Genomic DNA, 15552 nt, shown 5'->3' on the forward strand with positions numbered 1-15552 from the left:
TCTGGAGTTCCCCTATCCTTAAAGCGTCGCTTTGGACTGCATGAACATACAGCTCTGCTGAAGACTTACAGGTTATTTGAGGCATGTCAGTCTTTTTGGAGGCTTCCCTGGTGGCTCAGACCGTAAAGAACCTGCCTGCAGTGGGGAAACCGGGGCGCAATCCCCGCGTTGGGAAGACCCCCTGGAGAAAGACAGGGCAATCCACTGCAGGATTCTTGCCTTGGAGAACCCCATGGACAGAGGAGCCTGGTGGGCTGCAGTCCATGGGGTCGCAAGGAGTTGGACACGACTGAGCGACTTTCACACACAATCTTTCTTAGGGGAAGGGGACTTTGCCACCCTGTGTACCGATCCTTCCCACCCTGTTATCACTCCTTTAATGGGGTGTGCCCTTAGACGAAAGCAAGGGAGAAGAAACAGCCTATTTGAACTGTTTTCAGACAAGTAGACGAGTAAACGCACGACTCCGGCAATAATACCCTTTTACCGGTCACCTAGTAACGCGGGAATAACACCCTTTACCTGGCACCGAAACGTCACCCCCTCCTCTCATTTTCGCGAAGGCCTCGCTTTATTTGGAAACTCCTAAAATAAGCGGTCATATGACTCCAACAGGCAGCGGCGCGCCCCCTCCCCGGCGGCCGGGCGCAGCTGTCCGCGCCTCCCCCGCCCGCATTCCAGCGCTCTGAGGTCACGGGCCGCCGCCGCCTCTCCGGATCCGCCCGCCCGCGCGGCCCGCGGAGGGACGCCCGGGCCCGGCCGCCCCGCTGCTCCGGCCGCGCGTGCTCCGGCTGCCCGGCCCGCGCCGGGCTCTGCGTGCGGCCCGCCGGCCCAGCTGCGGGCCTCCGCCGAAGGCGCGGGGGAATGCGCGGCGCGCCGGGGCCGCAGCCAGGCAGCGAGGCGCGCGGGCGGGCGTGCGGGCGCGGCGGCGGCGGCGGCGGCGGCGGCGGGGCGGGCCGCTGAGCGGGGCGCGCGGCCCCGAGGATGCGGCGGCGGGAGCAGGTGAGGGCGCGGGGCGCGGGGGGCGGCGGGGGCCGCGCGCGGGGCTGCGTCCGCCAGCCGGCTCCCCCGAGCCCGGGGCGGACGCGTCCCGGCTGCCCAGACCCGAGGCGGGGGCGCGCGTAACAAAGAGCAAACTCTTCCAGGCTCTCTCCCGACTGCTTGAGGCATTTGCAGAGGGGTCTTGAACTTGTGTTCGGAGCTCCTCGGTCGATTGTGAGCGGCTTGATTCTGCATCGGGGCTTTAAATCTTAGGCGTGTTTGTGCCTCTCGGAACATTAAGTGCGAGATTTGCCAGATAACTTTGGCCAGAAGGAGAGGAGCGAAGGACTGCTTCGTGGTGATGGCTTGTTTTGGTTTTGGAGTAAAGAGTGTTTACTCCGGAAAAAAGAATTCTTGGGTCTGCAAATTCCGACTTGTGATTTCTGCAAATCCTGATTAGACTGGCCGCTTTTGGCATGCCCGTCTTATTTTCTTTTTTTTGCTGAGAAAGCCTTATAATAATAGCGTACGCTCGCAAACGCTTTCAAAATACTCCTTGTGCGCCAGTTGACAACCGCTGTATGCCTGAAGGGGTTGCTGGCAGATTTTTTTTTTTCACTTTGGGATATGATCGAAATTTTATTCTGAAAGTAGTTGTCTGTTGTTTCCAGCACACTTTATTCTCGAGTTCTACGCATATGTGTTCAGGACAAATATGCGTTGGATTTAATGCTATATCTATACATTATTCTAAGAATACACTTTTAGAGATTAATTTATTTGAAAGCATCATTAGTAAAATTACACGTAATGAGGACTCTAGCAACAAACCGGAAAACTACAGGATTCAGAATTTAAAAGTGTATTTGAAAAGCTTCTGAAAGGGGATGTAAAAACATTAAAATGAATAAATATCTCAGTCTACCTTTTGGATACTTGAACATGATTAATATATACCTTTTTAAAAATTTATTTAATAAATGGTACAAAGCACAATGCCAAAAACATTAACAGTTAAAATTATACCTATTTTTATAATTATACCTATTATACCTATACCTATTTTTAAATTTCAAAACAAAGTGATTTTGTAGAGAAATAAAATCTTAGTATATTTTCCTGCAAAAGCTAATTATGAATGTCTGTTTAGTAGTCAGTTAAGACTTCCAGACCCAGCTACCTTTCAAATTATTTCATATTATTTTACACCTGAAAGACAACCCCCCCAAAAGCATCTTCAATTTCTACTCCTCTATTCAAACATTCATAACTTTATGACACTATTTGCTATCAAACACTGTACATAACTGAAAACTGTGTAAATTGTTTCACACACACATACCCCTCAACTTTTTCAATTACTTTTTATAACATCTACCAAAATAAAAAAGAGAAAACATTGTCTTGTCTTTATCCTTGATGCAGTAAAACATTTCAAACTCAGGGACAGCAAAGTTATACTCTGCTTCATCAGAGCTTAAGTTGATAATTAAGTTATATAATGTAGTATCTACTGCCTTGAAGGCATAATTCTGTATTTGCAGTGAGGAGAATACCATGTTTGGACATCCCCAACACAAATTTTCATTTTTCCTCTGTACAACTTGTTTTGTTTCCAGTTACCATAATTTGTATGTACAATTTAAATTCATTACCTTATCTCTTGATAGGGTATTTAGCATATCTATCTATAAGGGTAGCTGTAATCTTTTAAAATTTATACACGCATGGCTCGTAGGCACTTTTCTAGTTGAAATCTTATTATTTCAAATTGTCACTTCTTGGTTTTTTTTTACTTTTCATTTTGTCTCAACGATCTATTTGGTTTATGCCCTGACACAAACAAGAGCGCTGAAAACTGAAGGTAGAGCCCAGGCCTTTTCATAATGCCTATTTTCTACTCCCTTCTTCAGTGAGGTGCTTTTACCTGCCAGAGGCACACAGCAAATGCTGTTAAATTAATACAGTGGCTTATGCACTTCTAGTTTTCTTTTTTCTTCTGGTCTTTTCCCTCTATTTCTTGTTTTTATTATTTTATTTATGCTTTTATTTTTCTGGCTATCTGTGGATAATCAGAGCTCAAACAAACAAAACCCAAACCCAGACAACAAAAGCAGAAAGTCGTGGTTGGGTCCTTATTAGAGATACAGCCACGTGTGTAATTATAGCATGCTTGTAATCTACTTAAGAGCAAGGACGGCTTTGGAGTTGATTCCTTTTAGACATTCTGTAGGGCTTCCCTCGGAGAAGGCAATGACACCCCACTCCGGTACCCTTTCTTGCCTGGAGAATCCCATGGACAGAGGAGCCTGGGGGGCTGCAGTCCATGGGGTCGCTAACAGTCGGACACGACTGAGCGAATTCACTTTCACTTTTCACTTTCATGCATTAGAGAAGGAAATGGCAGCCCACTCCAGTGTTCTTGCCTGGAGAATTCCAGGGACGGGGGAGCATGGTGGGCTTCCGTCTGTGGGGTCGCACAGAGTCGGACACGACTGAAGCGACTTAGCAGCAGCAGGGCCTCCCTAGTGGCTCAGCTGGTAAAGAATCGGCCTGCAATGCGGGAGACCTGGGTTCAGTCCCTGGGAGAAGGGAACGGCCACCCACTCCAGTATTGTGGCCTGGAGAATCCATGTACAGTCCGTGCGGTCGCAGAGTCGGACACGACTGAGAGACTTTCACGAGACGTGTCCACAAGGCCCACTGCGGGGCTTCCGCGGTGGCGCTAGAGGTAAAGAACCCGCCTGACTAACGCAGGCAGACCTAAGGGACAGGGGCTTCGACGCCTGGGTGGGGAAGATTCCCCTGGAGAAGGAAACGGCAGCCCACTCCAGCGTTCTTGCCTGGAGCGTCCCATGGACAGAGGAACCTGGTGGGCTGCAGTCCCTGGGGTCGCAGCGTCCCACGGGACTGCAGCGACTTGGCACACACGCCTTTGGGCCCACTCCACGGCTTGTCCTCAGACGCAGCACACTTCAGTGGGCTGGAACCATCGAGTGTCAGGCCTGCCGAAGCCTGTGTCAGAGCTAGACGCTGGTTCTCCTGACGCCCGCCCACCCCGGCGCAGCCCTGACAGCCCATCACCGCCGGGGCTGGGGCGAGACCGAGGAGGGCGAGTCCGGGGTCGGCCCCCAGCTCAGCGCGCCCCGCTGCGAGGCCGCGAGCGCGCCGCCTCTCCCGGGGACCGCCTTCCGGGCGCGCCGGCGGCGGACGCTACCCCTCCGCGCGGCGGTTCCCGGCCCCGGCCCCGGGCACCCAGCTGCGAGCGAGCCCAGGGCCGCGTCCGTCCAGAAACAATCCTGTCAAAGTTCCAAGCTGCCGCCCGAGGCCGTGTGCTTCCGCCCAGGAGCTAACACACCGACCCGTGAGCTTTAAGCAGTTTCCCGCCGCGTGCCTGGGGCGTGGGTGCAGCTCCCAGGCCCGCGGAGCGCGCTCACAGCGCACCCTCGGCTGCGGGGCTCCGGCCGGCTCCTTTAAGCGCTGCCGCCGGCGTCGGCCTGCGCCTGTCCTCCCTCCCGGCGCGTCCGTGCGGAAACGCGGCGGCGGGCGGAGGGTTCCGGCGCCGCCCAGGCCGCGGGTTGCCCGGGCAACGCCGCCCGCGCCTCCGGGAGCGCGGAGTCTGGGCCCTGGGCGCTGCCGGCCGCGCGGGCCCGCTGAGCGCCGTGCCGGCGTCTCTGGTCCGGATGGAGCTCGGAGCCGCGCCCCGCGCCTCTGCTGGGCCGTGGCGCCGCCGCGGGGCGGGCTCACCGCCTCTGGGCGTCCCACCCGGAGGCGGGAGGCGCGCCGGGCTTCTCAGCGCCGATAGGCTTCTGCTCGGTGATCCGGTCAGCGGCGCGTGCGGAGGCTTTTACGGTTTGTTTGTAAATAAATGGAAATGGTGACGTGAATGTTTGTAAACCGGGAAGTTCTGCAAACGCCTGTTAAGTGTTCACCTCATTTGAACCTCACAGCTGCCACATGTGACAGGGGACGATTGCATTCGGGTTCGGCATTAGTTTGCCTAACTGGGACCTGAACGTAGCTCTTATGGAGGTTTGCTGTTGTTTTGGAGGTTTGCGGTTGTTTTTTTTCATTGAACGTAGCTCTTTTGGAAGTTTTTTTTTTTTGGTGGGGCAATTAACTCACTTAAGGGCTAAAGATACAGTTGGAGTGTCGGGGAGCCAAAAAGAGTTAACTATGAAAAAAAAACAAACCAAAACTTTAGAATAGAAAGAGGACCACTGATTCTCGCTACTAAATTTGGGGCTATAGTGCCAGCCCTCCTCTCCTTTCATCCTGAAGGTGGCAACACGTGGTGCCCACTATTTGTGGAATTGAATGAGGGGTGGAGTCTGACCCAGGGCCTAACACACCTCTGCTGTGAAACTTCTCCAGCCCCTCCCAGATCCTGCTAAGGCCTTCTTTTTTTCCAGAGGGGAGGGAAAGCTTACTCCTTAGATACAGCTTTTATTGATTTTTATTTTTAAAAACAAAGCCGGAGTTGCTGTCGCCCCTGTAACCAGCGTCCCTCTCTCCCCAGCACTGGCGTGGGAGCTCCCATCACCTGGTCTTTGGAGACTCGGTTGCTTTTTGATGGCAGCAGCTGCTGGGTGAGCAGTCGGAGACTCCGCGGTGCTCCTCGCGTCGGGACGGGATCACTTTCTCTGGCCATCACCACCCCTGGACTGCTGGCAGTGCTGTTCGCTTTTTACCCCTCCAGCTCTTGAAGGGAAAAGAAGATGCCACTGCCATTTGGATTGAAACTGAAACGCACGCGGCGCTACACCGTATCCAGCAAGAGCTGCCTAGTTGCCCGGATCCAGCTGCTCAACAATGAGTTTGTAGAGTTCACGCTGTCCGTGGAGAGCACTGGCCAGGAGAGCCTGGAGGCTGTGGCCCAAAGACTGGAGCTGCGGGAGGTAAGCCACCCCCACCCCCGCAAAAAAAAAAAAAAAACCTGCAGGCTTCTCTGGCCAAATTTTGCTCCTTACTTTCAAGCTACTATAAATGCACGCTGGCTGTGTTTTTTCAAAGTACCTCCCTGGCCAGGATAATCTGGGGCTTCCCTGCTGGCTCAGATGGTAAAGAATCTGCCGGCAATGCAGGACACCCAGGGTCCAGCCTTGGGTGGGGAAGATCCCCTAGAGGAGCGCATGGCAACCCACTCCAGTATTCTTGCCTGGAGAATCGCATGGAGAGAGGAGGCTGGAGGGCTACAGCCCGTGGGTCGAAAAGAGTCAGACACCACTGAAGTGGTTTAACAGAGGCGCTAGGATAACCTGAGTTGAGCCTGTGAGCCCCTCTCCCTGTGACGAGGGAGTGAAACAGCAAAGAGGACTTCTCTTGGGGATGCCCCTTAAAAGAACTGGAGATGGTCGGATGGCATCACCGACTCGATGGACATGAGGTTGAGTAGCTCCAGGAGTTAGTGATGGACAGGGAGGCCTGGCGTGCTGCAGTCTATGGGGTCGCAAAGGGTCGGACACGACTGAGCGACTGAACTGAGATTTGGCTTGTTTTTTTTTGTTACACATTTATTTATTTATTTGGCTGTGCCAGGTCCTAGTTGGGGCATGCACGATCTTTTAGCTGCCATCTAGTTCCCTGACTAGGGATGGAACTCTGGACCCCTGGGTTGGGAATGTGGAGGCTTAGCCACTGGACCACCAGGGATATCCCCACAATGCCTGAGTTTTGAAAATGTTTATATGTTCTCCCAAAATGTAAATCAAAATTAAACAGGAATGCATGTTGGCATCTGCGTGAAGAAGCCACCTTGGAAATGGGTCCTTTCAGCCCCCAGGCATCCGGCAGACACCTCGGCAAGTCCTGCTCAGATTCTTGACCCACAGAACTGTGAGCAAGATAAAATAGTTGTTTTAAGCCTTTTTTTTTAAAAAAAAAGGAAAAAAAGGAATGCATTTTGGAGTGTCCAAGTAGTTCTGACCTTCCAGTATTGACCCCACATGGGTCATCCTGGTTCAGTAGCGTTTCCTGACTTCATCCATTTGTTCAGCATTCACTGACTCTTGCACGTGCGTGCCTGTGTGCTAAGTCACTTCAGTCGCGTCCAGCTCTTTGTGACCGTGGCCTTTTGGACTGTAGCCAGCTAGGTTCCTCTGTCCATGAGATTCTCCAGGCAAGAAGACTGGAGTGGGTTGCCGTGCCCTCCTCTAGGGGATCTTCCCAACCCAGGGATCAAGCCTGAGTCTCTTACGTCTCCTGCATTGGCAGACAGGTTCTTTACCATCTGAGCCACCAAGGGAAGCCTTTTCTTTTCCACCGGTCTAGCCAAATTTTGAGAGACAGGTTTCGGTTTGAATTCTGGTTTCCGCTTCAGTTTAGTTGTTTAAGCTTACGTGAGGAATGTGACCTGTCTGAGCTCTGGTTCCCTCATCTGAACCGTGGGGCAACAGTGATGCTTCACACTCCGAGTGACTGTGTGATTTAATGTGCCTGTAAAGCCATAGCTCTGATGACTGTAGTCTGTTCCAGTAATCATGGGATTTTCCTGGAAAAGCCCTAACCCAGTCTGAAGGAAGCTGTGGCGTCCTCAAGCATCCACATAATGTCTTGCATTTAAAATGCTATGTAAGGCCTGCGAAGAAAAGGGCTCTAATTAAACCCAGGTCTCTTCTGGTCTTTGGTCACCTGTTTCTTGGGTAAGAGAAAGATGGAAAAGCTAGTTATTTCACTTAAATGCCTATGTTATAGTCTTGACTGGGAAATCCTGCTGATTTATAGTTTATGAAAAGTCAAGAATAGATAAACTGTGGCCCTGGTGAGCATCCCCATTGTTGTATCAGTCAGTATTAAAGACGTTTTTAAGGGCCAAGCACACTGAAAAAGACCCTGATCCTGGGAAAGTTGGAGGGCAGAAGAAGAAGGGGATGACAGAGGATGAGGTGGTTGGATGGCATCACCAACTCGATGGACACGAAAAGGAGGGGAAAGTCGCTCAGTCATGTCTGACTCTTTGTGACCCCACAGACTGTAGCCCTCCAGGCTTCTCTGTCCATGGAATTCTCCAAGCCAAAATGCCGGAGTGGGTAGCATTCCCTTCTCCAGGGGATCTTCCCAACCCAGGGATCGAACCCAGGTCTCTTGCACTGCAGGCAGATTCTTTACCAGCAGAACCATCAGGGAAGCCCAATGGACATGAGTCTGAGCAAACTCTGGGAGATGCTGAAGGACAGGGAAGCCTGGCCTGCTGCAGTCCATAGAGTCACAAAGAGTTGGACACGACTGAGCGACTGAACAGCACATGTAGGTACCAGGAGCTCAGCCTGGCGTTGATACCGATAAGAAATAGGCACAAGGCACGTGATGATGAGGGAAGCAGGAGGTGCTGTAGACATTAGGGAGAGGCAGCAGAGGGAAGGCTTCCTGGGGCAAGTGATGTCTGAGCTGGGACCGAAGGATGGGGCGGGGTCGTCCAGTCAGGGACTGGAAAAGATTGACATGAGGCAGGTAATCTACCTGGCACCTGAGGAGGGAGAGGTAAGGCTGCAGACCAGGGGCCACCCATTGTAGGGTTCTTATGGTTTGGGGCTTGTCCTACAAATTAGGAAGTTAGTGAAGAGTTTTTATTTTTTAACTTTATTTTTAAAAAATTTTGGTTTTTTTTTTTTTTTTTTGGCACACTGCGAAGCATGCAGGATCTTGGTTCCCAGACCAGTAATCAAACCCGTGACCCCTGCAGTAGAGGCATAGAGTCTTCACCCTTGGACTGCCAGGGAAGTCCCAGTGAATCTCACGTGGTGTGATTGTTTTTACGAAGCTGTGCCGCCTCTGGAGAAAATGATTAGAAAAGAGTGGTTGTGGTGCAGATAGCAGTCACTTTGATCTGGATGGGGCTGAAAAGTGAGCAGAGTCTGGAGATCTTGGGGCTCTACCTGTCAGGTGATGTGGAGGGACTTCCCAGGGTCCAGGTGGACCCTAAGGTTTCTGGTAAATGGTGGGGAGCGCCCCCGAGGGAAGAAACACAGAAGGAAGAGCAGGCTGGAGGGGAGTTGGCGGAGGTGTGTGGGCCGTTCACGCCCGACGTGCTGAGTTTGAGGTACTAGTTGGAGATGCCAAGCAGGCAGAGCATAAACGGGTCTGGAGCTCAGGTGAGAGGAACCTTAGAAGGAAACGAAGTGCAGCGGCCCAAGAAGGGGAGAGTGAACCAGAAGAGCCCGCCTCAACGACTGGTCCTTCCTACTTACATTTGTTTAGTCCCATCTCTTTTGTTCCTTCACCCACTGTTCGTTTTTTCCTTTTTTTTTTTTCTCCCCTGTGATTTCTTCCTCGTGCACCTGGTCTGCCTATAACCACTACAGTCAATTTCTTGAAGAACTGTGGTTAATTTATTAGTTACAATAAATTAACTATGGTTAATATGTTAAGATGTGAAAAGTCCTTTATAAGCACAGGTTGAACTGAACCCACAGTCATTGCTTTGCTTCTCTATAGTCAAGAAGCCCAGAGAAGTTGCCATCCCTTGTTTGCCATGATCAGACTCAGAAACAAGCAGCTTCTTCCTGCCGGGGTATGTGATGAGCGTGATTTTTAGCAGGAAGGGAGAGTGCTCTCGGTAGGAACAGGTGTGACCCCTAGAAAATGTCTTGCCCCCGGACAGGCTGTCCCACCATTTCCAACATTTTAGTACCGTCATGGTCAGAAAGTTAGTTTGTATAGCAAACTTTTCAAAGCTTCAGAAGCTCTGCTCCGTAGGATATAAACAGGTGGCTTAGGCCTAGGCCTAATCCTACCCAATGACTGTTTAGAAGTCATCTGAGTCAGGGCAGCGTCTGTTCTTACTTTGTGTCCATACATCACTCATGAAATTCAATCAAGAGATAGTGGTTTGTTATCTTGCACTAGTCTCCCGTCAAGAAAGCTCAGAATCAGAGCATGTAGATTTGGCTGATAAGATTTTGCTACTGCCCACATTTAAGCTGGTAGTATAAATCTTTACTTTCTTTCATAGTTGAATATCATTTCACTTCTGTTGTGAATCTGCCTGCAATGTAGGAGACCCCTGTTCGATTCCTGGGCCAGGAATATCCCCTGGAGAAGGGATAGGCTACCCACTCCAGTATCCTTGGGCTTCCCTGGTGGCTCAGCTGGTAAAGAATCCACCTGCAGTGTGGGAGGCCTGAGTTTGTTCCCTGGGTTGGGAAGTTCCCCGGGAGAAAGGAATGACTACCCACTCCAGTATTCTGGCCTGGAGAATTTCATGGACTATTCCATGGGGTCGCAAAGAGCTGGACGTGACTTTCACTTTCTTTTTTCTATTATGACAGTTATAAGGGCTATACAGTAATACCGTTACAATGCCATACCTTGCAGCTTCAACTGTAGGGTAGTATTTTATTTCTTAAGCTGAATGTGTGATTAAATGATGTTTGTCAGTCTTCATAGGTTTTTTTTTGACTATGTGAGATATTTGATAGTACATTAAGGAACTAAAAACTAAAATAAAAAGTTAGTAGTTAACGTGTATTGTCAACTTTTTTCTGAACGCACTGTATTTAAGCTGTGAAAATGGGGGGGCGGGTTGCTGCAGGAAAACATTGCTGTTTGTGATAGCAACAGCCTTGCAGAGCTGTTGAAATTCCTTACATGTCATTGAGTTTCATAACACTGTTTCAAGAGAGGCTGTCAAAGTCTTTACAGAATTTAAGGGGAATTAGAAAAGCTTTCTAATTGTGAAAGTGTGTGTTACCTAGGTTTGATGGAGGTGGTGAGACAGGAGTGTGTTGCCCACAGGCAGCGTGTCTGAAAGAATGTTGCAGTCTAGTGTGAGATGGTCAGACCCAAAGACCTGTTTCAGAGAGGAAGCCCTGTGTTACCCCAGCTCGTGGGGAATTTGTAAAACCAAGATGCAAGTGTAGTCATGTGCGATGAGATACAGAATTCCGGTGTCTCGTCGCAAATTATGATGAGGGCTCTGAGTGTGTGTGCCCTCTGGCGAGGCCAGGATGTCCCTGTGGGCAGGCCGTCTGGGAGTCAGAGCAAACCGGACATTGCTCGGTGAGCATGGAATCAGAGAAGGGAAGTTGCCTGGAAGGTTGCATGTATCTTCACGCGGGGAGCCGCCCGCCGTGCCTCAGGACAGGACAAGCGCCTCCGAGTCTCGGCGTCCCGTCCAGGCCGGCGCTGCCTCTGTCGGCCTCTTGAAGGCCGGCCTGCTCAGCGGCCGGCTGAGCCGTTTGCCGGTTGAGGTGGAAACGCCTGGGTCTGGCTCCCAGGCTGCCACCTACCAGCTGTGTGCTCTTGGGCCAGTTACTTCATTTCCCACGCCCAGAGGTTGTTCTTCTGCAAGTTGGGGATGATAATATTACCTCTTTGACAGTTGTGGGGATACAATCTTAGATAGAAAGCTTAGCAGAGCACCTGGTATTTAGGAGACTCTTGGTAAGTGTTATTCTTCAGCGCCGTCATTGGTATTTGTGACTGCCATTTCCACACTATGCTGATTGACCTCTTCAGATGAGCTCTTTTCTTTCTTTTTTAAGTATCCTTGCTGCTTCCTTTTACTAAGAGAATACATGTTAGTTTATAAAATGTTCTTATGTCGATAGTACAAATAAGTAGAGTGGCCACTGGTAATGGTCCGTCTTACCTTACTAAGCAGAATTCTAGTACGCCACTGTAATTTAGCAGTTATGTTGGAACCCCTGTTTTCATGCCAGAGGTAATTAATTTGTATAACGTCACCGCCCACAAATGGAACTTCAGTAGGTCTTTACTTCCCTGTGTCTTCCCTCTTGTTTTCAAACTAACCTCTAGGATTTAAACAAACAAAAAAATAATGAAATTTTGACTTAAAGTTTATATTTTTTCTCTAAGGCATATTTTTCTCAGGAATTCTTTTAAATCTTATATTACATTTGATAATCACATTTTAATTGTGCTCTCCTGGGTTTTAATTAGAGTCATTGCAAAATATTATTTATTTTCTTAAACATTTTTTTATTCATTTATTATCTTGGCTGTGCTGGCTCTCCCTTCCTGTGTGTGGGTTTGTTTTTTTTCTCTAGTTGTGGCGAGTAGGGCCTCCCCTCCAGCTGGTCCAGGCTTCTCCCACCTTGCGGTGGCTTCTCCTGCTGCGGAGCGCGGGCTCCGGGGCGTGCGGGCTCTGTGGTTGCAGCTCCTGGGCTCTGCTCAGGCCTGACAGCTGCAGCACGTGGCTTAGCTGCTCTGTGGTGTTGGAGTCTTCCCAGATTAGGTGTCTTCCTGTGTCTCCTGCACCAGCAGGCAGATTCTCCATCACCGAGCCACCAGGGAAGCTCCCCTTCTGAAGCTTCTTGCTCAGTAGACTACCCTTGCTTCTTATGCTTCTAATCCTTTTGTGTGTGTGTTTTCATTCACTGATACGCGTTCATCGAAACTTAGTAGGCACTCTGTGCCAGGGCCTGTGCCTGGCGTTGCAGTTCATGGGGTTTCAGAGGACCCCGCAGAACTGGTTTCGACCCCCCTCATGGTAACTCACATTCATGTGATCCAGCTAGTCTCCTTCGTGGTGTGTGTCTTAGTCCACTCAGGCTGCTCTAACGAAATGTCACAGATGGCGTGGCCCATAAACCACAGAGAGTGATCGCTCCCCGTTCTGGAGGCTGGGGGTCAAAGGTCAAGCTGTCTGCATGGTCAGGCTCTGCTGAGAGCCCTCCTCTCTTCTGGCTGGCGGCTTGCTGGTATTACTGTGTCCTCACCCGGCAGAGAGCAGGGAAATGTAATTTCTTTTATAGCATGTCTTTATCTTAATGTTCTTAATGTTCTTATTGGGCCTAAATTTGCATTTGGTTGGAGTTTTTAAGTTTTTAGCTCTCCAGTTAGGAAAATAGGACATTTAAAAAATCCTGGAAACCTTTTGGGGCCTTCCCCGGTGGTCCAGTGGTTAGGATTCTCACTGCCAGGTCTGGGTTGGATCCTGGTCCGGGAACTAGGATCCCTCAAGCCCCGTGGCATGGCCAAAAAAGAAAAAAAACAAAGCTGGAAACCTTTTGAAGATAACGTTTTCGTGCTTCTGCCGTGATACATTATGTATTAGTTTTATAACTTAAGTTTTAGAGGGCAGTTTTCTTTCGGCTGTTTGTGAATATTTTGTGTAGAGGGAACAAGGATCCCCATTGTTTCCTGCATGTATAGCATACATACATAACTTTTCCAAATAACAGTTTTCAAATGGATACTAAGCACCCCTAAGGTTACTTCTGAAGCATTTTGTTGAAAAAGTTGAAAAGTCTAGCAAAACTTTCAAGTTCTCACTATGGCCTCTCATTTTAAAATTGTAATTTGATATTTGGTTACTTTGTTCTGATTTATGACAGATACGCAGAAAGCGTTTATAAAATTGTATTTGGAATGGATCACACAGGTGCCAAGTTTTTATTCCTTGGTATGTAGCCTCCATCATAGTAGGACTGTTGTATCACCAGTGTCTGAAGCGTTGCTTGTGCCTTCTAGTGTGGGCTTCCCCAGTGGCTCAGCGCTGAAGAATCCACCTGCAGTGCAGGAGACAGCAGGTTCGATCCCTGGGTTGGAAACATCCCCTGGAGAAGGAAACGGCAACCCACTCTAGAATTGTTGCCTGGGAAATCCCATGGGCAGAGGAGCTTGGCGGGCTACAGTCAGTGGGGTCACAGAGTCAGACGTGATTGAGGGAATACCACCACCACCACCTTACGGTACGTGGTTGCTGAATCAGTGTCTACTCAGTTTAAAAATTAAGGTTCTTGCTTTGAATTTAGACTGATAAGCAGAGACCACAGTTCAGTTAAGTCAGCCTTTATTTGCTGTCTGAATTTACTTCCTGGAGAGAGTTGAACATTTACAGACTTTGAGCAGAGGTAGCAGAGAACCTCTTTTTCTTTAGACTTTTTCTTTTTCATTTTGGGATTCTTCTGAAATACTTAGAGCGTGTGTTTCAGAGGCTGTCTAGGGTGAGATTGCCCTGTCAGGGGAATGGCAGCTTCTTTGCTGAACTTTAAACCGGTTCTTCTCACAGTTGTTTTCTGGCAAACGGGGACATTTTTTGGCTGAGGGATTTGTTGGAATCAAAGGGGAATCGAGCATTGAATACAAACCATTACTCTCAGGCACTGCTTTAGAAAGTGTTCTTGGCCATCGGAGTGTTTTATTTTAAATTAGCGTCTTAGGTATTCCAGATATCCACTGACCTTATCTTGACTGTTATCTGAGTAGGCCTCAAGAATTTCATGCGCATTTCCGTCTGTACTAGCTATTTTCATTTGGACTCTAAAAATAGCTGGAATATGTGTAAGGTAAGAGTATAGTACCTGCAAACTTTTTAGCCTTTGGGCTGAGCATTTACTCATTCAGGTATGTATGTTATAAAACAGGTAAGATTGACTTATAGACAAGGATCAGTGAATATTTTAGTTTGATCTATTGGACCATCTGAAGCAAATTTGAATCTTAGATTGGCCTCTCTACCTAAATAAAGAAAGGTTTCCAAAGTCCAGACTTGATTATAAATGAGCAAGGATTTTTCTTGATTCTTAGATTTTCCTGTTACTTCTCTTACTTGTTCTAGATGGTTAAAACTAGTCATGTAAGTAAGTAGAGGGATTTTATGTACAACCATGGAGATACTGTGCACTTTACAATAGTGTGTCACACAAGTTATTACCGATGTTGGACACCTGTTTACTCAAAGAAACAGAGTGTTCAACCTTCACTGAGTTTCTGCTAAATTTAAGGGCTCCGGGTCTGAGATGTTCATCCATCAGTGCTGGAGTTTTCACCTAAGAGACACTGGCGGTGTCCTTGAATGTCTCTCACCAGTGGTCTGTCCCAGTAGAGTGGTCTTGTGACCGTATGGAATTGAGAGTGAATTTGCTCGTATACGGAGGTTGTGAGTTGGTAACAAAGTGGCAGACAGGGGAACTGGTGGCGTTTTGGGGGAGCCCTCTGAGTTCTCCATGACCCTTGTGGGTATGGCTTCAGACCTCACTCTTTGTGATACTAGATGCTGTGAACGTAGCAGCTTTCTGCCGCCCTCCTTGTGGGTGCGTGAATGTTGTTGCTGGAAGCTTAGCATCTCTCACCTCATTTAATCCTCACAGTGAGTTGGGCATTGTCACTTCCATTTTAAAAGGAAGAAACTGAAGTTCTGAAAAATAGGGTGATTTGCAGTGCTCACTTGGGCAGTCATACGGCTAATACGCAGAAGAGCCAGAATTTGAGTTTGTATGTGTCTGACTTCTACTTCAACTTTGACTTTTAAAGTTGTTTTTTTTTTTAATGAGTTTTAAAATTTTCAGTGTCATGGGCCCTTTGGAGAATCTGATCGAAATGCAGAATCTTGCACACAATTTCAGGTGAGTCTAGGACCCACCCCTCTTTCCATTCATTGTTGGGCTCAGGGGGTGGGCCTAGAGGCCTCTTGGATGAGGCAGTCTTTCCCCTTCTCTCGCCTCAACAGGGTCTTTCTTCCCTCCTCTTTCTTTTTCCAGAGGGAAGGTGGTGGTAGTGAACATTTGTGAAAAATTCAGGACCTTCGTATTTTTAAGACAATAATTTCCCTCTGAAGTATCACTCCTTACCTGCTTCCCCAACCAATGCCTGTGTTGAATAGCCTTT

General features: G+C 48.9%; 1 protein-coding gene across 1 annotated transcript in view; it reads left to right on the plus strand.

Annotated features, from left to right (window-relative positions):
• The first annotated feature begins 729 nt into the window (after nucleotides 1-729).
• Nucleotides 730-15552, plus strand: part of PTPN21 (protein tyrosine phosphatase non-receptor type 21) — a 74657-nt gene continuing 59834 nt past the window's right edge. The window contains exons 1-2 of the mRNA XM_055435537.2: nucleotides 730-1002; nucleotides 5501-5879. Of these exons, the coding sequence (XP_055291512.2) occupies nucleotides 5700-5879 (180 nt within the window). The 5' untranslated portion in view covers nucleotides 730-1002; nucleotides 5501-5699. The remainder of the gene's footprint in view (nucleotides 1003-5500; nucleotides 5880-15552) is intronic.

Source organism: Moschus berezovskii, chromosome 9 (assembly GCF_049115385.1).
Source record: "Moschus berezovskii isolate FMDL1 chromosome 9, NW_MosBer_1.0, whole genome shotgun sequence".
Taxonomy (NCBI): domain Eukaryota; kingdom Metazoa; phylum Chordata; class Mammalia; order Artiodactyla; family Moschidae; genus Moschus; species Moschus berezovskii.